Source organism: Aquarana catesbeiana, linkage group LG03 (genome assembly GCF_042186555.1).
Source record: "Aquarana catesbeiana isolate 2022-GZ linkage group LG03, ASM4218655v1, whole genome shotgun sequence".
NCBI classification, from domain to species: Eukaryota; Metazoa; Chordata; class Amphibia; order Anura; family Ranidae; genus Aquarana; species Aquarana catesbeiana.
Genome location: NC_133326.1, coordinates 493,012,190 through 493,038,509, shown reverse-complemented (window position 1 = coordinate 493,038,509; position 26,320 = coordinate 493,012,190). Strand labels below are relative to the sequence as shown.

The 26,320-nt window shown below is 44.3% G+C and overlaps 1 protein-coding gene across 1 annotated transcript in view; it reads left to right on the top strand.

Annotated features, from left to right (window-relative positions):
* MGAT4B (alpha-1,3-mannosyl-glycoprotein 4-beta-N-acetylglucosaminyltransferase B) overlaps positions 1-26,320 on the top strand; it is a 992,488-nt gene that overhangs the window by 494,743 nt on the left and 471,425 nt on the right. Inside the window, exon 6 of the mRNA XM_073621056.1 lies at positions 3,801-3,914. Coding sequence (XP_073477157.1) covers positions 3,801-3,914 — 114 coding nt within the window. The remainder of the gene's footprint in view (positions 1-3,800; positions 3,915-26,320) is intronic.

Genomic DNA, 26,320 nt, shown 5'->3' with positions numbered 1-26,320 from the left:
CCTCAAAATAACTCAACACACAGCCATTGATGTGTAGACCGCTGGCAACAAGAGAGTACACCCCTAAGTGAAAATGTCCAAATTGGGCCCAAAGTGTCAATATTTTGTGTGACCACCATTATTTTCCAGCAGTGCCTTAACCCTTTTGGGTATGGAGTTCACCAAAGCTTCACAGGTTGCTACTGGAGTCCTCTTCCACTCCTCCATGATGACATCACGGAGCTGGTGGATGTTAGAGACCTTGCTCTCCTTCAAATTCCATTTGAGGATGCCCCACAGATGCTCAATAGAGTTTAGGTCTGGAGACATGCTTGGCCAGTTCATCAGCTTTACCTTCAGCTTCTTTAGCAAGGCAGTGGTCGTCTTGGAGGTGTGTTTGGGGTCGTTATCAGGTTGGAATACTGCCCTGCGGCCCAGTCTCTGAAGGGAGGAGATCATGCTCTGCTTCAGTATGTCACAGTGCATATTGGCATTCATGGTTCCCTCAATGAACTGCAGCTCCCCAGTGCCGGCAGCACTCATGCGGCCCCAGACCATGACAGTCCCACCACCATGACAGTCCCACCACCATGCTTGACTGTAGGCAAGACACACTTGTCTTTGTACTCCTCACCTGGTTGCCGCCACACAAGCTTGACACTATCTGAACCAAATAAGTTTATCTTATCTTGGTCTCATCTGACCACAGAACATGGTTCCAGTAATCCATGTCCTTAGTCTGCTTGTCTTCAGCAAACTCTTTGCAGGCTTTCTTGTGCATCATCTTTAGAAGAGGCTTCCTTCTGGGTTGACAACCATGCAGACCAATTTGATGCAGTGTGTGGCATATGGTCTGAGCACTGACAGGCTGACCCCCCCACCCTTTCAACCTCTGCAGCAATGCTGGCAGCACGCATACGTCTATTTCCCAAAGACAACCTCTGGATATGACGCTGAGCACGTGCACTCAACTTCTTTGGTTGACCATGGCAAGGACTGTTATGAGTGTTAAACCGCTGTATGGTTTTGGCCACCGTGCTGCAACTCAGTTTCAGGGTCTTGGCAATCTGTTTATAGCCTAGTGCAACAATTCTTTTTTTCAGATCCCCAGTGAGTTCTTTGCCATGAGGTGCCATGTTGAACTTTTCAGTGACCAGTATGAGAGAGTGAGAGCGATAACACCAAATTTAACACACCTGCTTCCCATTTATACCTGAGACCTTGTAACACTAATGAGTCACATGAGACCGGTGAAGGAAAATGGCTAAATGGGCCCAATTTGGACATTTTCACTTAGGGGTGTACTCGCTTTTGTTGCCAGCGATTAAAACATTATTGGCTATGTGTTGAGTTATTTTGAGGGGACCGCAAATTTACACTGTTATACAAGCTGTACACTCACTACTTTACATTGTAGCAAAGTGTCTTTTCTTCAGCATTGGCACATGTGAGGGGCATACTCACTGTTGTGAGATACTGTTCATGTAATATTTCAATTTTTTTCTTTTTAATAAATTCACAAACATTTTTAAAATTCTGTTTTCACTTTGTCATTAAGGGGTACTGAGTGTAGATTAATGGGAAAAAATGGATTTAAGCAACTGTAGTATCAGGCTTTAAATTTTTAAAAAAGTGAAGGGGATCTGAATACTTTCTGAATGCACTGTAAATGTGATCACAAATGTTTACATGCGTACATTGGGAAATGCAGCCAAAATTTAGGCCCCAGAAGTAGCGGTGTCCTTTATTTTTTTTCTCCCTTTTATGCTGCTGTACAAAGTAGAACTTTTCCGCTACTATATGCAGCTTTGTGAATGGGCCTATAAACTAATATACAACCATGTACAAAACTATATGCTGTATGCAGCACATATTACATCCCTGTGAATGAGCCCTAATAGAGAAAGAACTAAGATTGCAGTGCCTGTGCTGGGAACTTGCATTTCTTCACAATGCTTATGGGTACAGAGTTAAATGAGGGCTTGTTTTAAAATGCTTATACTGCTTGTTAGTATATGTAAATTTTTTGGATGGATAATCATGATCTACAATAGGTTAATTTTAATGTTAAATGTTTTTATCATGTAGAATAGTATAAAAAAAATTGTAATCTGATTACTTTCACACTCCAAAGACATGCTGGTAGGTTGATTGGCTCATGTTTAAATTGGCACTAGTAAGTGTGTGTACAGGTGCATCTCAAAAAATTTGAATATCATCAAAAAGTTAATTTATTTCAGTAATTCAATTAAAAAAGTGAAACTCGTATATATTCTATAGATCCGTTACACACCGAGTGATACATTTCAAGCATTTCTTTCTTTTAATTTTGATGATTATGGCTTACAGCTAGTGAAAACCCAAAATGCAGTATCAGAAAATGAGAATATTAGGGAAAAGTTCAATATTTTAGACTCATGGTGTCACACTCTAATCAGCTAATTAACTCAAAACACATGTAAAGATTTCCTGAGCCTTTAAATGGTCTCTCCGTATGGTTCAGTAGATTGCATAATCATGGGGAAGACTGCTGACTTAAAAGTTGTTCAAAAGACAGTCATTGACAACCTCCACAAGTCACAAAAGGTAATTGCTAACGAAGCAGGCTGTTCACAGAGTGCTGTATCCAAGCATATTAATGGAGAGTTGGGTGTAAGGAAGAAGTGTGGTAGAAAAAAGTGCACAAGCAACAGGGATAACCGCAGCCTTGAGAGGATTGTGAAGCAAAGGCCATTTACGAATTTGGAGGAGATTCACAATGAGTGGACTACGGCTGGTGCAGTGCTTCAAGAGCCACCACACACAGACATATCCAGGACATGGGCTACAACTATCGCATTCTTTGTGTCAAGGCAATCCTGAACCAGAGACAACGTCAGGAGCATCTTACCTGGGCTAAGGTAGAGGACTGGACTGTTGCTTAGTGGTCCAAAGTCCTCTTTTTCGATGAAGGTACGTTTTGCATTTCATTTGGAAATCAAGGTCCCAGAGTCTGGAGGAAGAGTGGAGAGGTACAGAATCCAAGTTGCATGAGGTCCAGTGTGAAGTTTCCACAGTCACTGATGTTTAGGGAGCCATGTCATCTGCTGGTGTTGGTCCACTGTGTTTTTTCAAGTCCAAAGTCAGTCAAGGAAATTCTAGAGCACTTCATGCTGCTGACCAGCTTTAGATTTCATTTTCCAGCAGGACTTGGAACCTACCCACACTGCTAAAAGTACCAATACCTTGTTTAATGATCATGGTATCACTGTGCTTGATTGGCCAGCAAACTTGCCTGACCTAAACCCCATAGAGAATCGGTGGGGTATTGTCAAGAGGAAGGTGAGAGACACCAGACCCAACAATGCAGACGAGCTGAAGGCGGCTATCAAAGCAACCTGGGCTTCCATAACACCTCAGCAGTGCCACAGGCTGATCGCCTGCATGCCACGCCACGTTGATGCAGTAATTCATGCAAAAGGACCCCCCGACCAAGTATTGTTTTCACTAGCTGTAAGCCATAATCATCAAAATTAAAAGTAAGTCTTGAAATATATCTGTGTGTAATCTATATAATATGAGTTTCACTTTTTGAATTGAATTACTGAAATAAATTAACTTTTTGATATTCCAATTTTTTTATATACACCTGTATGCATGTGAAATTGGGACCTCAGACTGTCAGTTTTTGAGGGGGGTGACTCGTGTGAATTTACAATTTGTATGTAAATTACTGTGTAAATTGTTGTTGCTTTTTAAATACATGTAAAAAAATAAACAAAATAAAAATAGCAACCATATATATGTATGTATTTATTTATTTTTTTTGGTTTATCAACTAGATTCCCAAATGAAATCCAGTCAGGCCTTCTAGAAGTTATATCCCCATCTCCCAACTTCTACCCAGATTTTTCACGCCTGCGAGAATCTTTTGGAGACCCCAGAGAACGAGTCAGGTAATGCACAAATTAAATGTGTGTATAAAAAAGAACTCCAGGCAGACGGTTCATAGCTGATGGCTCAGGCACAGCCTTGCATTTCTGGGCACATAACGCTGCAGAAGAAATGATGTCAACACTTGTTTCTGATCTTGTTATATGTTCTCTATCATAACTAAAAATCCCATCATTCACCATATTCACTGTGTGTAGACATCATATTTTCTACAATATATTCCAAGCTTGGGTAGACTTGGTACTAGCGCCTGTGATCTTCTGTGCATGTGTAGCCAGGTTTTTGCACTGCAAAGTAGCTAATTTATTTGATCTTCCAGGAGTTAACAGCATAAAGTCTGCAATATTGCCTGAGCTTCCTGTATGCGTAGACACCATTTAGAATTATATTGGGGTGCAGAACCAAAAGTGTTTCTGCTTGTGCCCAATTCATGTACCTGTCAAACATGAATCTGTTGGTGCCTGCACTGAGGAATTTTGCACTAAGGGTTGGCGAAGCCTGATGGGAAATCAAGAGACTAGTTTCCCCAGCAGGTCTGTTTTGTTTTTTATTGACAGCACACAGCAGTGGGCGGATTTGAATTCTGCTATTGGTCTGAAATACACCCACTGCTGTATGCTGTCAATTAATAGCAATATGGGCCCAATGGGGAACTAGTCTCTCAGTTCATCATAAGGCTTCGCCCTCCCAGTGACAGACAATTTCCCAAATATGTACATTGCCTTATTTGGATAATGACATCACCAATATCCCCAACCCCATTTGTTTACATTTAGCTCCCGGTCGACAGCTAAATCAGGTCAGGGATAGAGCCCTGTGCTGGAAGCTGTCACATACATGACAGCTTCTCGGTACAGACATGACCCACTCTGAGTACTGAAGTACTTCTGTACGTCAGTTCAAAGCTGGTCATAATTACCATCAGTTACCTAATTTGAGAACTGGTATTTCTTTGAAAATCTGTCATTACCATAGAGAGGCCAGGTTAAACTGGTGGTACTAAGAACTACCTAAATTTGCTGCACATGTCCATGATGTTACCAAAACTGGTGAAAATTTTAAATAAGAATGTGAAATTTTTTAAATGTGTGATATTAATATGTATTACTCAAGAGACCAAATTATGCTTCTACTGTGCAAGTGACAAGATGAAATGTTTTCTGAATCAGGTGAGACTAAAAGGCTGCAGGAATGTTTCCACTGTAACTTTCCAACCAAGGATGCACATTAATGATAACCATTTTTCCCCCAAACCTATTTTGTTTTATGGTGGTGATGTGACTGCCTTCTGGATTTTACCTAGAATATACACTATATTGTCAAAAGTATTGGGACGCCTGCCTTTACACACATCAACTTTAACCACTTGCTTACTGGGCACTTAAACCCCCCTCCTGTCCAGACCAATTTTCAGCTTTCAGTGCTCTCACACTTTGAATGAAAATTACTCAGTCATGCAACACTGTACCCAAATTATTTTTTTTGTCCTTTTTTCCATACAAATAGAGCTTTCTTTTGGTGGTATTTGATCACCTCTGGGTTTTTTATTTTTTGCGCTATAAATGAAAAAAGACCGAAAATTTTGAAAATAAACAAATTTTTCTTAATTTCTGTGATAAAATTTTGCAAATTGTTAATTTTTCTTCATAAATTTTGGACAATTTATACTGCTACATATCTTTGGTAAAAATAACCCAAAATTAGTGGAAATTATTTTGTCTGTGTGAACGTTTTAGAGTCTACAAGCTATGGTGCAAATCATAAAAAATGTATCACATCTGATGTACTGGTGGCCTATCTCATTTCTGGAGACCCTATCAAGCCAGTAAAGTACAAATGCCCCCCAAATGACCCCTTTTTGGAAAGTAGACATTTCAAGGTATTTAGTAAGAGGCATGGTAAGTTATGTGAAGTTGTAAGTTTTTCCCACAATTCTTTGCAATATTAAAATTTTTATTTTTTAATTTTTTCACAAAATTGTCATTGTAATAGCTTATTTCTCTCACATGGCATGTGCATACCACAAATGACACCCCAAAATACATTCTGCTACTCCTCCTGAGTATAACGATACCACATGTGTGGGATTTTTTCACTGCCTGGGCACATACAGAGGCCCAAAATGCAGGGGAGCACCATCAGGTGTTCTAGGAGCAAAAATGACACATCTCATTTCTCAACCACCTATTACACTTTTGAAGGCCCTGGAGCACCAGAACAATGGAAACACCCACAAAATGACCCCTTTTTGGAAAGCTAACACCCCATCGTATAATCTATGAGGCCTAATGAGTCTTTTGAATGGTTCATTTTTTTCCAGAAGTTTTTGGAAAATGTGGAAAAAAATGAAAACGCATTTTTTTTACACAAAGTTGTAAGTTTATAAGATATTTCCAACACATAGCATTTAGATAGCAAAAATGACACCCCAAAATACATTCTGCTACTCCTCCTGAGTATTGCGATACCACATGTATGGGACTTTTTCACTGCCTGGCCACATACAGAGGCCCAACATGCAGGGAGCACCATCAGGTATTCTAGGAGCAAAAATTACACATCTCATTTCTCAACTACCTATTACACTTTTGAAGGCCCTGGAGCACCAGGACAATGGAAACACCCACAAAATGACCCAATTTTGGAAAGCTAACACACCAACATATAATCTATGAGGCATAATGAGTCTTTTGAACGGTTCATTTTTTTCCAGAAGTTTTTGGAAAATGTGGAAAAAAATGAAAACGCATTTTTTTTTACACAAAGTTGTCCGTTTATAAGATATCTCCAACACATAGCATTTAGATTGCAAAAATGACACCCCAAAATACATTCTGCTACTCCTCCTGAGTATGGCGATACCACATGTGTCAGACTTCTACACAGCCTGACCACATACAGAGATCCAACATGCAAGGAACACTGTCAGGTGTTCCAGGGACACATAGCATGCACATACCAAGAATTGCACCCCAAAATACATTATGCTGAGCAAAGTGTAAACAAAAGATTACCTGTGGTTGTAGTAGCGCAGTTGTACACAGGAGGATAGCACTGGTCCAGGCAGCAGGCAGGGACTTGTTCAGCAACGGCAAACACAATTGTCCAGGCAGCATGCAGGGATACTGTCCATATACAGTCCAGGGTTAGTGCAGGCAGAGATATTGTCAGAAGTGCCATAAATGTGGTGTGGTCAGTGCAACAGGCAGGGACATAATGGCAGTAAGTCCTACAGGCAGCAGTAGGGCCTCATTCAGGACAGAATGGGGAGAGGGGTAGAGGCTTCTCCCACCCAAATCTCTTTGAAGCCTCCGAGTCTCCAGACCCTAATCTAGGAATGAGAAAACAAAAAAAAATTGTTTTCTTCATCCAGAAAAACAATTCTGGAGCCCCTCACATATGTGAGACCCCTGTGTTATGAATCCCACTAGTCCAGTTGCAGGGTACAAGATCAGTCCAAGAGGCAGGCAAATATCATGGTCAAACAGTCCAAGGTCAGTTCCAGATCAGGCAGAGGTATGTACAGAATCGTTAGGCAGAAGCATGGTCGAATAACAGTCCAGGGTCAGTTCCAGATCAGGCAGAGGTATGTACAGAATCGGCAGGCAGAAGCGTGGTCGAATAACAAGCCAGGGTCAGTTACAGAGCAGGCAGTGGCATAAGGGGTGTGAAGGGGTGTGAAGGTGTGTGAAGGCAGGAACTGAGGATTACGTTACCATACTTCACTAATAATTTACTGAAGTATGGTAACGGCGAAAACATTCACCCATACAGAGGCCTGGTTCGGAAGGGCATTGGGCACAGTAATAAGATGCGTCTATTCTGACTCCTGCTCTGGTACACACCTTACATTTTTTTTGACGTCGTTGGCCTGTTGGTCTGGGAGGGAGTCTATCTGGAAAGTGGCGTTCGGAGAGTTGACTAAGAACATCTGATCAGATGGTTTCTGGGGGGCCGTTCGGGAATATAAGGGCAGTGTAAATTTCCTCCTGGTAGCCAAGGAAGCGTTTGGGGTTTTGAGTGGAGTTACGGTAAATTACATATGAGTTGTATATGGCCAATTGAAAAAAATAAATTGCGACTTTCTTATACCAATGGTATGTCCGTCTTGTGGCAAGGTATGGTTCCAACATTTGGTCACTGAAGTCGACTCCCCCCATGAACAAATTATATTCATAAACGCATTTTGGTTTTTGGATGGGGCCATTTCTTCTAGGGATTTCCACGAAGGTATCATTGTGGATTGAAGACAACATGTAGACATTTCTTCTGTCCCTCCACTTCATTGCCAAAATCTCCTTGTTCCGCAGACTTGCCGTTTCTCCTTTCCTCAACCTCTTATTGACAAGACTTCGAGGAAAGCCCTTCCGGTTCCTTTTTACGGTGCCACATGCAGGCGTCTTCTTCCGGTGAAGGTTGTGGAACAGGGGCAGAGATGTGTAGAAGTTGTCTACATAGAGGTGGTAGCCTTTTTCCAGTAGGGGGTATATCAGGTCCCAAACAATTTTCCCGCTTGATCCCAAGTAGTCCGGGCAATTAGGGGATTGCAGCTGGGTGTCCTTCCCTTCGTACACTTTGAAGTCATACATGTACCCTGTGACTCGGTCACATAATTTGTATACCTTCACCCCATAGCGGGCCCTTTTGCTGGGAATAAATTGTTTGATTTTAAGCCTGCCACTAAATTTAACAAGGGACTCATCCACACATACAGTATATGTTGGTCCGGGGTAAACAGCTGGGGGAATACTTCAGAAAAATAATTTAATATTGGCCGAATTTTGAAAAGCCTGTCATAATTTGGGTCATTTCGGGGAGGGCACTGGGTGTTATCATTGAAATGAAGGAACCTCATTATCATTTGGTATCTGGTTCTGGGCATTACCTTGGAGAAGATTGGCATGTGGTGGATGGGGTGGGTTGACCAATAGGAATTCAAGGTGGTTTTTTTTGGTGAGTCCCATAGAAAATGTGAGGCCTAAAAAAACCTCTCCACTCGTAGGGACGGGCATAATAGGACGTTGGATTATTTACAATAAATTGCTGTGCATAAAGGTTGCACTGGGCCACAATTGTTGATAGCATGTCCTCTGTAAAAATGAAATAAAAAAAATTGATTGGGGAAAAATTTTCCGTGTCCACCTGGACTCCTGACTGGGCAGTGAAAGGGGGAATGTTGGCTTCTCCTGAATTAGGAGAAAGCCACAAGGTTTTGAAGGGCATAGGGAAGACTGGCATGGGTCCTTGGCCTTTCTTGCGGAGGTACTGCGGTGCTGGTGGAAGGCACTGCGGTGCTGGTGGATGCCACTGCCTCCTCACTAGAACGCCTTCGTTTGGCGGGCCGAATATCTTCCTCCTCTGAGTCACTCAGTGTTCCATTACTGAGAACTGGCTCATAATTGACGTCTGACTCAGAATCGAAGTTTGAAATGGAATCCGAACAAGAGAGCTCCCCGTTGCTCTCGTCGGCCTGGGAAAGAATCTGGTATGCCTCCTCGGCGGAAAAGACTCTTTTGGACATGCTTGCTGGTGATGATGCGACTTCACAGGTGTGTGCTAAGCCTGCACTGATGGGCACTGATTAGGCGGTACTGATAAGCACAGATGGGCACTGAGGTGGCACAGAGGAGCACTGATGAGGTGACACAGAGGGGCACTGATGAGGTGGAACAGATGTGCACTGATGAGGTGGAACAGATGTGCACTGATGAGACGGCACAGATGTGCACTGATGAGGCGGCACTGATGAGAGGCTGCACAGATGTGCACTGATGAGGCCGAAAAGATGTGCACTGATTACACAGATATGCACTGATGAGGTGGCACAGATGGGCACTGATGATGCGGCACAGATGGGCACTGATGAAGCTGCACAGATAGGCACTGATTGATTGCACAGATGTGCACTGAGGCGGCACAGATGGGGACTGATTTATGGCACAGATATGCACTGATGAGGTGGCACTGATGAGATGGCACAGATGGGCACTGAGGTGGCACAGATGGGCACTGATGAGGCGGAACAGTTGTGCACTGATTGCACTGATGAGGTGGCACAGATGTGGCGGCACAGATGGGCACTGATGAGGCGCCACAGATGGCCACTGATGAGGCGGCACAGATGTGCACTGATTGCACAGATGTGCTCTGATTAGGGGGCACAGATGGGCACTGATTGGCACAGATGGGAACCGATGAGGTGGCACAGGTGGGCACCAATGAGGTGGCACAGGTGGGCACTGATTGCAGATGTGCGCAGATGTCTGGACACTGATCACCAATGGCACAGGTGGGCACAGGTGGGCACCGATTGGCACAGGTGGTCACCGATTGGCACAGGTGGGCACTGATTGGCACAGATCCCACTGTACTGTTTGAGCACTGTTTGGGCACTGTTTGGGCACTATTTGATCACTTTTACCACAGTAAAATATGATGTAAAACTCACTGAAGGCACAGATCGCTGCAGCTATCATCTCTGTCCTCACACGCGGTGTGAGGAGAGAGAGACGGCAATGAGAGATGATCTCATATGTTTACATTTGAGATCATCTCTCATTGGCACCGGCGATCGCGCTGTAAACGGCCGCTGTGATTGGCCGTTTACCGCGATCTGTGACTGTCTGTGTCCAAGGGACACGGCCAGCACAGAATTTCCCCGATGCGCGCACGTGAGTGCGCACGGGGAATGAGGAAAGGGGAGGACGTCCTATGACGGCCTCCCGGAGATTGAGGTCTGCGTTGTAACCGTCATTCGGCTATGGCCCGGACCTCAAGTGGTTAATGGCATCCCAATCTTAGTCCATAGGGTTCAATGTTGAGTTGGCCTTCCCTTTAAAGCAGCTATAACACCTTCAACTCTTCTGGAAAGGCTGTCCACAAGGTTTAGGAGTGTGTCTATGGGAGTGTTTGACCATTTTTTCCAGAAGTGCATTTGTGCGGTCAGACACTGATGTTGGATGAGAAGGCCTGGCTCGCAGTCTCCACAGTCAAGTTCCTCCACCCCAAACACATTCATCCATGTCTTTATGGACCTTGCTTTGTGCATTGGTCCGAATCAATTGATGGATGGGGGGATTATGGTGTAGGGTTGTCTTTCAGGGGTTGGGGGTTTGGACCAGTGCTTTGTGCATTGGTCCAAATCATTTGGCAGATGTGGGATTATGGTGTAGGGTTGTCATTCAGGGGTTGGGCTTGGCCCTTTAGTTCCAGTGAAGGGAACTCTTAAGGCGTTCGCATACTAATGCCCTGTACACACGGTCGGACATTGATCGGACATTCCGACGACAAAATCCATGGATTTTTTCCGACGGATGTTGGTTCAAACTTGTCTTGCATACACACGGTCACACAAAGTTGTTGGAAAATCCGATCGTTCTAAACGCGGTGACGTAAAACACGTACGTCGGGACTATAAACGGGGCAGTAGCCAATAGCTTTCATCTCTTAATTTATTCTGAGCATGCGTGGCACTTTGTGTGTCGGATTTGTGTACACATGATCGGAATTTCCGACAACGGATTTTGTTGTCGGAAAATTTTATAGCAAGCTCTCAAACTTTGTGTGTCCGAAATTCCGATGGAAAATGTGTGATGGAGTCTACACATGGTCGGAATTTCCGACAAGTTCCTATCACACATTTTCCATTGGAAAATCCGACCGTGTGTACAGGGCATAAGACATTTTGGACAATTTCATGCTCCCAACTTTATGGGAACAGTTTGGGAATGGCCCCTTCCTGTTCCAACATGACTGCACAAAGCAAGGTCCATAAAGACATGGATGGGCGAGTTTGGGGTGGAGACTGCGAGCCAGGCCTTCTCCTCCAACATCAGTGCCTGACCTCACAAATGCACTACTGGAAGAATGGTCAAACATTCCCATAGACACACTCCTAAACCTTGTGGACAGCCTTACCAGAAGAATTGAAGCTGTTATCGCTGCAAAGGATGGGCCAACTCAATATTGAACCCTACGGACTAAGACTGGGATGCCATTAAAGTTCATGTGCATGTGTCCTAATACTTTTGACAATATAATATATCATAAACTATTACCACAATATATATTTCAAAAATGGAATCTGAAGGACAGTTGACATAGCACGGATAGAAGAATGAGAAATTATAATGGCTTTTTTGGCTCCAGCTTAGTAACACCAAGCCTATTAAATAACCTTGACATCTAGATTTGGCTGCTGTTTTTCAAAGGCATGCAGAAGTTAGACAGAAGTTTTTTTTAATGCCACTTGAAGCCTATAAATGACTTTGTTCTTCATTGTTTATCTCTCTATCAAGGAATGTTGTGTCCCCTCCTCTGCTGCCGCTGATGTAGGTTACCGATAGACTGTCGGTTGAATACATAGAATCCAGTGGGCCTTGTTATTTATACCGTTTTTTGTTCACTTTTAATTGTCGCTGTTCTAGTTTAGGTTTAGAATCTGATTTTTTTTTTTTCCCTATGGGCAACACACATTTTTCAATGTAATGTGCAAAGTAAAGGGAGTAATACAAAACTTTTTAAATGTAACTGATTTTAGTATCACTTTTGATAAACCGTATGTGGGTTTAAAGCTGGCAGTAAAAGTTTTAAAGTGAAGGGCAAGCTCTGCTCATTGGGTATTTACAGCTTAATGAAAATCTTGTGCAACAGACTTGAAGAGGAATGCCAAATTAAACTTCTTTTCATGTTTTTGATTGAGTGGGGAAGGGTTAGATGATCTGTCTGTGTTCATGTTGGGAAACATCTTTCCTTACTTTGGTATCGCAGTTCTTACAGTAAATGAGTCCTGCCATAGCTGTGTTATGGCTGGTGCCAAAAGCTGCACTTCCACTACAATTTTCATACATGAAGAGAAAGTGTAAAAAACATTTGTTTCTCTGCAAAAGACACATACTGGCTGTGTTTTAGAACTGCTGTGTGATGCGCAACTACAGTGCCTTCAAAAAGTATTCATACCCCTTGAAATTTTCCACATTTTGTTACGACTAAAAATGTAAATGTATTTTATTGGGATTTTGTGTGATAGACCAACACAAAGTGGCACATAATTGTGAAGTGTGAGATAAATGGTTTTCACAATTTTTTACACATAAAAATCTGAAAAGTGTGGAGTGCATTTGTATTCAGCCCCCTTTACTCTGATACCCCTAACTAAAATCTAGTGGAATGAATTACCTATGTGTAATTTAATCTCGGTATAAATGCAGCTTTTCTGTGAAGCCCTCAGAGGTTTGTTGGAGAACCTTAGTGGACAAACAATATCATGAAGGCCAAGGAACACACCAGACAGGTCAGGGATAAAGTTGTGGAGAAGTTTATTATTATTATTATTATTATTATAATACAGGATTTATATAGCGCCGACAGTTTACGCAGCGCTTTACAACAATAGGGCAGACAGTACAATAACAATACAATTCAATACAGGAGGAATCAGAGAGCCCTGCTTGTTAGAGCTTACAATCTGGGAGGGAGGGTCAAGTTTACAAGAGGGTAATAGCTGTGGGGGATGAAAATAGTGCAGTTGTTAGATGGAGGCAGGATAGGCTTCTCTGAAGAGGAAAGTTTTTAGGGATCGCCTAAAAGTGGATAAATTTGGAGACAGTCTGACAGATTGGGGTAGGGAATTCCAGACGATGGGCGAGGCTCAGGAGAAGTCCTGGAGGTGGATATGGGAGGAAGTGAAGAGGGAGCTAGAGAGCAGGAGGTCTTGGGAGGAACAAAGAGGGCGATTAGGTTGGTATTTTGAGACTAGGCTAGTGATGTAACTGATGGCAGAGTTGTGGATGGCTTTGTAACTTATCGTTAGTATTTTGAATTTAATTCGTTGGGTGAGAGGCAGCCAATGGAGGGATTGGCAGAGAGGGGTAGCAGACACTGAGAGGTTTGTAAGGTGGATGAGTCTGGCAGCAGCATTCATGATGGAAGGGGGGACAGTCTATTTAAAGGTAAGCCAATGAGGAGTGAGTTGCAGTAGTCAAGGCAAGAGATAACCATGGAGTGAATCAGAAGCTTTGTGGTTTCATTGGTTAGAAAGGGACGTAGTTTATAGATGTTGCAGAGGTTGAGGCGGCGAGCTTTGGAAAGTGATTGGAAGTGGGGCCTAAAGGAGAGTTCAGAGTCCAGGATAACACCTAGCACCCTGACATGTGGGGATGGGTGGATAGTTGTGCCATTGCACTTGACAGATAAAACAGGGGAAGAGGCATGTGGGGGAGGAAATATTATAAGCTCAGTTTTGGACAAGTTGAGTTTGAGGAAGTGGTGTGACATCCATACAGTTATGTCTGTTAGTAAGTTAGTGATGCGTGAGGAGAGTGATGGAACGAGTTGAGGGGTGGAGAGATAGATTTGTGAGTCGTCAGAGTAGAAATGATATTGAAAGCCGTGAGAGGCTATCAGCTGACCCAGGGAAGAGGTGTAGATTGAAAATAAAAGAGGCCCAAGAACAGAACCATGGGGGACCCCAACAGGGAAGAGGAGTGGAGGAAGTAGAATTGTAAGTGACACTGAAGGTGCGTTGGGATAGGTAGAATGAGAGCCACTGAAGAGCACAATCACAGAGACCGAGGGAGTAAAGTTTTTTTAAGTAGGAGGGAGTGGTCAACCGTGTCAAAGGCAGCTGAAAGGTCCAGAAGTAGGAGTACAGAATAGTGTCCATTGGTTTTTGCAGATAGCAGGTCATTTGTGATTTTTAAAAAAGCAGTTTCTGTGGAGTGTTGAGGGCGAAATCCAGATTGGAGGGAATCAAGAAGGCTATTCTTAATAAGGTGGTCACTTAGTTGGTTGTAAACCAGACGTTCAAGGAGTTTAGAGGAAAAGGGGAGCAAGGAGATAGGGCATAGGTTGTTAAGATTGGTAGGGTCCAAGGACGGCTATTTAAGTATGGGAGTGACCAGTGCATGTTTTAGGGCATTGGGGAAGATGCCAGAGGTGAGGGAGGGATTGAAGATGTGGGTAAGAGAGTGTAGGATGGAGTCAGAGGGCAACCATAGCATTTGAGAGGGAATGGGGTCCAGGGGACAGGTGGTTAGGTGGGCGATAGAAAGGAGTTTAGCAACTTCCTCTGTAGTAGCAGATTTGAATAAGGGGAGTGTCAGTTGTACCTGTTGACTTGGTCTTAACTGGGGAAGATACCTGTATAGTGGAGATTTCATCACGGATTGTATCAATCTTGTTTTTGAAGTGACTAGCAATCTCCTGGGCAGTGAGTGAGTCCATGGGTGGAGGCTGTGGAGGACGAAGTTGAGAGTTGAAGCTAGAGAAGAGTTTATGGGGACTGGATGAGAAGGTGTTAATAAGAGTTGTAAAATAGGTCTGCTTGGCAGTGTGGAGGAAAGAATAGTATTTTTGGAGGGCAGATTTGTATTGGTTGAAGTCTTTGAGAGACTTAGTCTTGTGCCACAGACGCTCAAGAGCGCAACTACGTTTTTTGAGAATTTTAGTGTCACCTGTTTGCCAGGGTTGTAGGGGTCGAGGCCTGATTCTACGTGTAGTGAGGGGAGTGAGCTTGTCCAGGGTGGAGAACAGGGATTTATTGTAGACAGACTTGGCTTGGTTGGGGCAGGACAGGGGAGAGATTTTGTCATAGAGGTGGTCAGTAGCAGAATAGAGGAGAGAGGAGTTGAAGTTTTGAAAGTTTCTACGGGTGATGGTTAAAGCGGAGTAATGTTATAAAAAAAATATATCAAGCTTTGAACAGCTCATGGAGCACTGGTCAATCTATCCAAAAATGGAAAGAGTATGGCACAACTGCAAACCTACCAAGACATGGCCTTCCACCTAGACCAGTGATGGCGAACCTTGGCACCCCAGATGTTTTGGAACTACATATCCCATGATGCTCATTCAATCTGCAGTGTAGTTGAGCATCATGGGAAATGTAGTTCCAAAACATCTGGGGTGCCAAGGTTCGCCATCACTGACCTAGACTGACAGGATTGGCAAGTAGAGCATTAATCAGAGAAGCAGCCAAGAGGCCCATGGTAACTCTGGAGGAGCTGCAGAGATCCGCAGCTCAAGTGGGAGAATCTGTCCACGGGACAACTATTAGTCGTGTACTCCACAAATCTGGCCTTTATGGAAGAGTGGCAAGAAGAAAGCCATTGTTGAAAGAAAGCCATAAGAAGTCCTGTTTGCACTTTGCTAGAAGCCGTGTGGCCTAAAAGCAAAACGCTATGTGTGGTGTAAAACTAACACTGCACATCACCCTAAACACACCATCCCCATTGTGAAACATGATGGTGGCAGCATCATGTTATCATGTTGTGGGGATGCTTTTATTTCAGCAGGGGCAGGGAAGCTGGTCAGAGTTGATGGGAAGATGGATGGAGCAAAATACAGGGCAATCTTAGAAGAAAACCTGTTGGGGTCTGCAAAAGACTTGAGACTGGGGCAGAGGTTCACCTTCCAGCAGGACAATCACGGTAATCATACAACCACAGCTACAATAGAATGGTTTAGATCAAAGCATATTCATGTGTTAGAATGGCCCATTCAAAGTCCAGACCTAAAACCAACTGAGAATCTGTGACTTGAAAATTGCTATTTACAGACACTCTCCATCCAATCTGTCAGAGCTTGAGCTATTTTGCAAAGAAGAATGGGCAAAAATGTCACTCATCTAGATGTACAAAGCTGGTAGAGACATACCAAAAAAGACTTGCCTTTGTAATCACAGCAAAAGGTGGTTCTACAAAGTTTTGACTCCGGGGCTGAATACAAATACACGCCACACTTATCATATATTTATTTATAATGTATGGAAACGTTACTTGATATGAAAAAATTAATGTACTGGGGTCGTGGCCTGACCTGGCATGAAGATGGCTGCTTAATCCTGTAGCTCCTACTATCCATCGACCTGCTAACAGCTTACCGGAGGTTTTGAAACCTTGCACACGGCAAAGCACATGGGGACGGCGTCTCGGAACACCTCGACCTCCCGGTCCCGATCACCCAGGGAACAACCGGGCACCGCAGGTCACAATATCCCTGAAATGTTCAGAGCGGGCCGAGGCAACATGGCGCCTTCCCGCCACAGAAACTCTGAGGCCGCAGCTCCCTCACAACTGGGAACATCATCCCCTCCTCTCCCTCCCAGCCAGACGAATGGCACAGTAATGGAGGATCATCCCCTACCTCAGCTTAACATCCAGGACCTACGGATGATAGCCGCGGACATCAAGGACACTCTCGCGGCGGCCATCTCTGAACTACGCATTGATATCAGAACCCTCTCTGACAGAGTTCAGGCAGCAGAACAAATGGCGGACCGCCAAGACCTACAGATTCGCTAAACTACCAGACATGTCGATACCCACACGCTTCAGATGAGGGAAATGCAAAGACACCTTGAAGATCTCGACAACCGTGGCAGACGCCATAACCTGAGGGTCAGAGGTTTGCCTGAGATAATAGAGGGAGCCCAGGTTGCACAATCTGTTACTGCCCTGTTCAACGGCCTTCTCCATAGACCACTGCAGACGCCTATTGAGCTTGAAAGGATCCACCGCGCACTACGACCAAAAGGCAAAGACACAGATCCACCGAGGGATGTCATCTGCTGTTTGACGGACTACAGGCTGAAGGAAGAGATACTCAGGCAGGCCAGAGGAGTCCCACAAATAGTACACGAAGGGAAAAACATCCAAATTTACCAGGATTTGTCAGGCATAACCCTGCAACATCGCAGGGATTTGAAACCCCTGCTGGACACACTCCACGCTAAAAGCATCACTTACAAATGGAAATTCCCTTTCTGTTTAGCCGCCACCTCGCAGGGCCGCACGGCTTACCTAAAAGTAACTGAGGATCTCCCCTTCTTCTGTGATACCCTAAACATCCCGAGGGTAGAGGTCCCCAATTGGTATGCGGACTTCCACCGCTCGGCAGTACGCAGAGACCACCCGCCTGAAGAACCAATGGAGGCCTCAAATACAAGACAGAGGAGAAGACGATCCCCGTCTATCACGCCTAACGGCGCGCACTGCACCAACCACAACGACCCCAGCTCTCACTCTCCCAGCTCAAGGAGGGCCAGAAGGGATCGCTGACAACCTCCACTGGTACCTACTATTTTCGGGCCATTGCACCCCTTTAGTTGCCTAATTCGGCCCCCACACCTACGGGCGTAGGTTTTGTTTCCCTTTATTGGAGTTTTACTTTTCTCTTTTTATTGTTTTCTATTTTTCTGGTTTGTACACCTGATAACACCTCTGGGGACGGCGTCTGGCCACCCCCGGCAGATGGGAACGTGCGGTGCTGTGTCTATAATACCGGGCATATATAGAGGAAGCTTATAGACGGCTACCACACCTCTGACTATTGCATCTACCTTAGGTCCTTGAACACTACAATCCCCAAGATGCACAGCAGCAGCTACACGGTATGACGCAACGTGTCTCTGGTGACACGCAGCCAACCCTCGGACCTCCCCTTCAGAGTCACCGAAACTGCGCCAATTGCAGAAGCAAACTGCAGGCCCACCCACCAGTGCCACAGATCTCCTCACCCTGTCGCTTCCAACATAACGTCACGGTGCACCGGGAACTTCGGCACCTCCAAGGAGACTCACTGTATGGCTCTGCTGACCATCACCGCTGCCTCCGCCTTCGGACACTCACCCACATTACTGGAGAACTTCTAGACATACCGATACCAGACTGGGACCGATACCAGACTGGGACACGAGCCAGGCAACAGGATCATCCAACGGCATAGAGTACGGCCTTGCGAGGTTAAGGATGCCTGGAAACTTAGTGGCAACGGAACACGCACTCCTCAGACCCATCCACGCAAGACACCAGTGACAACATACGCATCCCGGTGGTATACTGTACTGGACTGTTCTCCATACCCCGGTGAGTTCTCAACACTGCCTGCAGCCTCACTTCATAGCCTACAGATACAGACTCGGGGGGAAAGAACTCTAATGAATAGCAATCTTGCTTCACTTAAACTTAACTTTACAATGGTTCATATCCCGCAGGTACTTAGTTTAGTTTTGTTGTTTTTTTTTTTTTTCAATAAGCAGTGCCTCACCTTAAGATTGTGCGGTTCTCATGGCTTTGTCATGAAAAGGTACAACCTGTCACGCTTACCAACTGTGCAATGGATAGGGACAGGTAGAGAGACCTCCCTCTCACTCAGAGTGTCGCACGATGTTCAATAATTGCCCCGCTGTCTGGATCCACTGCTGCGACCTCAAGGGGTTGCAGCGGTGACTTCGGATGTTTACAATGGTTCATATCCCGCAGGTACTTAGTTTAGTTTTGTTGTTTTTTTTTTTTTTTTCAATAAGTAGTGCCTCACCTTAAGATTGTGCGGTTCTCATGGCTTTGTCATGAAAAGGTACAACCTGTCACGCTTACCAACTGTGCAATGGATAGGGACAGGTAGAGAGACCTCCCTCTCACTCAGAGTGTCGCACGATGTTCAATAATTGCCCCGCTGTCTGGATCCACTGCTGCGACCTCAAGGGGTTGCAGCGGTGACTTCGGATGTCCGAGAATAGCCCTGTGTGGGCCTGGCCTGGCACCTATACCCCGGGTCACGCACACACAGGCAGGTTTTATATTCTATTGTTATGTTAACGATTTTCATACCAGTTTCACCTCAGAGACTTTAACCTTATGCTGGTGACCAGTTTCAGGGCCACTACCCACTCCTAACCATCTTAAGCAACATAGACCTTCAAGCCGACAGCTTCTACCATTACTCTCAAATCTCCATACATCCCGCTCCATAGTCACAGGATAGTAGGTGACTGACATATTTCCACCTTCTCACACCACAACCTTTCTTGTGACAGGTCTTGTCCAACCCCCACACAGCGGCGGTGAAGTACACCAGACCGGACCCTTCGGGCTGGAAGCTCTCACTACGCTGTACACTACCGATTTCCATTTTATACCGAGACAGCTGGACTGATCAGTCCCATAGCTGCCTCATCGGTCCCCCTTTTGCGCCATATACACCTCACTCCTGCACTCCGACAAAAACCACCGGGGCGCACCTCCCCTGTACCTGATCCCCTGGTACATTACCCCACCCCGACCCCGACGGAGGTCATGGATCACACTAAGTCACCCAATGCCCAGAACCCACCATACTCAGCACTCAATCTGCGCTCTTTGAATATACGTGGCCTAAACACTCCCGAAAAACGCTCCCTTCTACTCACCTCTCTGCACAAATCTAAAACCCACATCGCACTCATCCAAGAAACACACTTTAGAACAGACGCGATTCCCAACCTACAGAATAAAAACTTCCCAAAAGTATACCATGCAACCAATAAAGAAGCTAAATCAAAAGGGGTAAGCATCCTTATTTCGAAGCACTGCCCTTTCGTCGTGACGGATGTACAACAGGACCCTCTGGGTAGATTCCTTTTCATTAAGGGTACTCTACACAATACCACATTTACCATTGCAAACCTATACGCTCCAAATACACAACAGGTGTCCTTTTTCCGCACCACACTACAACTGCTCTTGGCTTTCAGCATGGGCACATTAATAGTCGGTGGCGACTTTAACGTCCCTCTTAATCCCTCCCTTGATACCTCCAATGGTACCTCATTCTCTACCTTTAGGGCCCTATGTGCGATCAAAACACAATTCCGCAACCTACTCCTACACGACACATGGCGTACGCTCCATCCAAATGGTAAAGATTTCCCCTTCTTTTCCCCGATGCACTCCAAATACTCAAGAATAGACTACTTTTTTCTCTCCCAAAATGACCTGACCTGACTTCAAAAATCCACAATTGAACCGATGATTCTCTCGGACCACCACCCCATCAATATGACCCTACATGTTCCCACTGTGAGATCACGCTCTCGCATTTGGCGTCTAGACAACTCCCTCCTCACTGACACAGGAGTCGCACATACCGTTTCCCAACACCTTAGCACCTACTTTGCAGAAAATGGACAGGGCGAATCCCCCCCTGAAGTAGTTTGGGCCGCACATAAATGCGTCATAAGAGGTACTTTTCTGTCCCAAGCCGCGATCAGAAACAGACTAAAAAGAGCGGAATTGGAGGGACTGACTGACCGCATCTCCGAATTGGAACGGAAACATAAAGCTTCTCTAGCCTCTGACGCCCTGGCTGAATTGACACAACTGAGAAACGAACTCCTAGAGGTTTTGCACAAAAACATTAAGCGTAAATATATGCTCGCACAAAAATGTTTTTACGAGTTCGGTATTAAGTCAGGGAAACTGTTGGCCAGAGCGCTACAGGCTAAAAAAGTAGCCCACACTATACACTCAATCACAGACCCTTCGGGTAAAACACTAGCCGCGTCAGAGGACATAGCCCAATTTGTTCGTTACTTTACAGACCTGTACAACCTCCGCACCCCCCAGACGTCGCAAGACCCAGAGGTCAGGAAAGCAGCAATCCATTCCTTTCTCGCTAGATACTCACCTCCACCTCTCACAACTGACGAGGCTGCATCTCTAGATGCCCCTTTGACCAAGGAAGAGATACTACTTGCACTACAGCACATGAAACCGGGCAAAAGCCCTGGTCCTGATGGACTGACGGTCGGCTACTACAAGGCCTTCCCTGAAATACTTACGCCGCACTTAGTCGAGGCATTTAACAGTTTCTCGTCCACCAACATAGCTTCCAAAGATATTTTAGAGGCCCACATTACTCTCATTCCAAAAACGGGGAAAGATGACAAGGTAATCTCTAACTACCGTCCCATTTCCCTACTAAACGTAGACGTCAAATTGTACGCCAAAGCCATAGCCAACCGTTTACTGCCCTTGATTCCCAATTTAATTTCCACAGATCAGGTAGGTTTTGTTCCCGGACGAGAGGCAAGGGACAACACAACCAAAGCTCTAAATGTACACCATTGGCTAACCTCCACTTCCACTCGAGGCTTCTTTCTATCCTTGGACGCGGAGAAGGCCTTCGACAGGGTGGCTTGGGACTTCATGGAAGCTACCCTAAGCTTTATAGGTCTTCCCCCACAGATGATCAAACTGATTATAGCCCTCTACTCTTCCCCCTGTGCCAGGGTAAGAGTGAATGGCGGCCTGTCGGAGGCCTTCTCCGTGTCCAACGGTACTAGACAGGGTTGCCCCTTGTCCCCCATGATTTTTATACTAACGATGGAACCCTTGCTTCGCAGAATTAGAGATAACCCAGATATTAAAGGCATTGACATCAATCGAAAACAGTACAAAGTAGCGGCGTACGCAGATGACGTTCTCCTCTTCCTTTCTGAACCCATCACTACCATCCCGAATCTGCTTAAAGACTTTGCACTCTTCAAATCTTTATCAAATTTACAAATTAACTTTTCCAAATCCAAAGCTCTCAACATATCACTGTCCGATGACACCGTAGCACAGTGCAAACATAATTTTCCTTTTGCCTGGGAAGCACAAGCAATAACCTACCTCGGCATCAAAATCCCTACCAAATTGGCAGACTTATTTAGGCTAAATTTCCTTCCAATCCTCCAAACCATTCAGACCGACCTGCAGAAGTGGCAAGTAGGACCGTTCTCCTGGTTCGGAAGGATTGCTATTCTGAAAATGAATATACTACCCAGGTTACTATATCTTCTCCAATCCATTCCCATACTCCTTCCACCCTCCTTATTCTCTTCCTACAAAAAGATATGTAGGAAATTCATCTGGTTCGCCAAACAGCCCAGACTGAACTGGCACAGACTGACATCTCCTAAACTGCGGGGAGGCTTACAGGTACCGGACATACAGACCTACTACCGGGTGTGCCATTTAGCCCGAATTGTGGACTGGCACTTACACGACAAAAACAAAGAGTGGGTACATATTGAAAACGCATTCACTTCGATTCCGCTACGACTTTTGCCCTGGCTGAACCCAAAACAAGTGCCGAAAGAAGCCACTGCAAATCCCATGATTAACTCCACCCTACTGAACTTCAAAGCGGCGTGCAAAGTGCTCCAGATACGACCGACACCAGGCCCAATGACCCCTGTAGAAGACAACCCGGATTTTACGCCGGGTGTGTCTTTACGCCACCCAATGAATGACCCCCATAGACCCCGTCTCAGAGTGCAACAATTTTCCATCACGGAAACCTTATGTCACACCAAGACATGTCCAACAATTTCCCAGAATTGCACATTCCTTTCTACAAATACCTCCAGATCCGTCACTTCCTTCATAGTCTCCAACACGAAACAGACATACGTAGGGAACTCACTCCTTTCGAACTCCTATGCATTAGTCCTGAACCTCAAAGACACCTCATCTCAACCATTCATGCTCTTTTCTATCCACCTAACGACATCAAGGAAGACAATTTAATCAGACAATGGGAAACTGATTTGAATCTCTCCCTTACCCCTGATGAGTGGAAAAACATACACAACCACATTCACAAAGGCTCAATCAATGTAGCGACACAAGAATGCAGATACAAAATATTTACAAAATGGTACAGGACTCCCGACAAAATTAATAAATTCATACCGACCATATCTCCTAAATGCTGGAGATGTAACGCAGCCAGAGTCACTCTCCTACACATTTGGTGGGAATGCCCCCTCATCCAAACATACTGGACTGATATCCACCGCTTAATCACACATATAACGACTTTTACTCCGGATTATACTCCGGCTCAATTCCTACTCCACCACACCTCCATTCCTCAACGTGTATGCAAGAAGTCGCTAGTTCTACATCTCATCTGTGCATCCCAGTCCATTGGAGAAGTACGTCCCCTCCCTCAATCCCAGAATGGATCCGGAGAGTGGACAGATTCGCCGAGATAGAAAATCTCATACACCAATCTGCTGACACTCCATCTAAATACAGGGAAATTTGGGCTTGCTGGGCCCATTTTAAAGAATCGCAACAGACGCCTACCCCAACCAGTCGGTCACCCACGGATTCTGAAGGCAATGAAAGGCCTTGCACAACTGAGCACATAAATACATAAATTTATATATACCCAACCCTAACCCTCCGTCTCCCTCATGTCCCCCTCTCTCACACCGACAACTCCTAGTTGTACTTATACAAGTTATCTCATCTCATCCTAGGAAATTCTCCGGCTAGACGAGAACCCTTTCTCTACAAGCACACCGAACCGACATTCCTAACCAGAAGACGCCTGTATATACCCTCTCTGGGCACAGGCAGATCCCATTAGGGGTGCCCAGGACTGAGGGTTGAACTACCACGGTCGGCAAAGCTATACACGACTCTTTTTCATTATTGATCTCCTACTCTGACTAAAACTCACACCCCCAACAAGCGGGCTTTTATTATAGCATTCTCATAATCTATTTGGCTTAACTAGCAATTCCCGCTAATACATATAGGATTTGTCATAGACTTACGTAACCACGGACATGGATTGTTTATAACCTCCATGATTTTTGTCCTACAGGTTGCTTATTTCTGCCTCAACAACATCTCTTGTGTGATGTAATTTTGCTCGCTCTTCAAGATGCATGCTGACTATGTCTAACACACTTCCTTATATTACAACAGTTGATGTACTGAACTTTTTGTATATGTGAAAACTTAATAAAATACCTTTAAAAAAAAATAGAAAAAATTAATGTACCTTCATCCTATTACTGAATAGAAATTTGGACAGTTGTGGAGGCAACATGGACTCTCGTGGTACGATATGAACTTACAACAGTCAATTTACAAAAATATATAAATTTATTATGCACAAATATACACATCATAAAAAGCCTTCAATAGTAGATAATATACACTGGATGCTGCTAATCATGGAGCATCCACTTGTCTGACATAAATTGGAAGAACTCAGATATATATAATAATGATTCCGCGCTGTTACAAACAGGGATTTATTCTTCCAGTTGCACACTCTACATGTTTCGGGGTAACCCCTTCTTCAGGAGTATTAGGTCAGAAAATGATCTACAAGAAAGCATATGAATCAAATATACAGTATTAACATCAGAAAAACATAACTAATAACCAACCTTCATGGTATACTGTCATGCATATTAAATCAATACAGATAGAATCTAATATACCCCTCAGTATATCCCTCAACATTAAGGATTAGGCCCATGTGAAATTATTGATTTAGGAGCGAAAAAATGAACTCACCCACATAGCCGGCACCAGAATTTTTCGGCGTCACAAGACCAAAAATTGGCAATCTCCCGGGCGAGTGCAGGAACCAGGAAAAGTGAAGTCACATAAAGAGACTGTTGCATAAAGAAGAAAATATTTTAAAAATAAAAGACCAATATTTGGAAAGTTCATAGGGTGGAGAAATCTATCTCATAACCATTGTAATTCAGATAATTAAATTAAAAGTATACAATCAAAGTATTTCAATTAGTGATACACACCTATGGAGTCTTCAATAAACAGAGCATGTAATTAGGTGGGGAGAGAGTGTGCTATCCAAGTGGATATTTAAGTCAGGTGTAGATGGAAATAGTCCAAGGAACCATCTAAAGCCACATATAGATTCTATATAATGTATAAAGAACATTAAAGAAGCTTATTGTTAGAATGATTGAAACGTCTTAGCGCAGATCAAATCCTAATGAGAGTGATCAAAAGAAACCCCAACCTATCATAGAGATCTCAAAGCATAATGTCAAGATCACATCATGCGGGCTGGATATACTCAGTAGGGATCCAAGCTTCAAAGAATGTTCACAATGAAGTATTACACAAGATCTTAGACAAGCACCAGATCCACAAGGATCTGTGGAGAAATATATCTTTAGACCGTGGTTCATAAAGGAACACATCATAAAAAATCATATCAACACATATAGCAAGACACATACCAGTCAATCAACTCCTATTTATTTGTAAAAACATTTGAAAACCATTTATAATTTTCCTTCAACTTCACAATAAAGTGCCGCTTTGTGTTGGTCTATCTATAATAAAAAATCCCAATAAAATACATTTACGGTTTTGGTTGTAACATGACAAAATGTGAAAAAAATTTCAAGGGGTATGAATACTTTTTTCAAGGCACTACTGTGTGTGTGTGCAACTAATTGCCAAGGGATTCTCTGTTTCTTGGTTCTTTGTACGACCTCCTTAAGGGGTCACAAGTGCAGAGCTCACATTCAGTTCATCTGGAATCACCTCCTTGTCTTCCTATTTTGCTAAATGCTTTACGCATAGAAAGCTTAAAACAGAGGTTCACACAAAAATTGAACCTCCGCTTTTCGGAACCCTCCCCCCCTCCGGTGTCACATTTGGCACCTTTCAGGGGGGAGGGGGTGCAGATACCTGTCTAAGACAGGTATTTGCACCCACTTCCGGGCATAGACTCCCACGGGAGTCTATCCCTCTTCCCGTCCCGCCGCGCTGTCTGCTGGGACACACACGGGTCCCAGAGACAGCACGGACCATTCAGA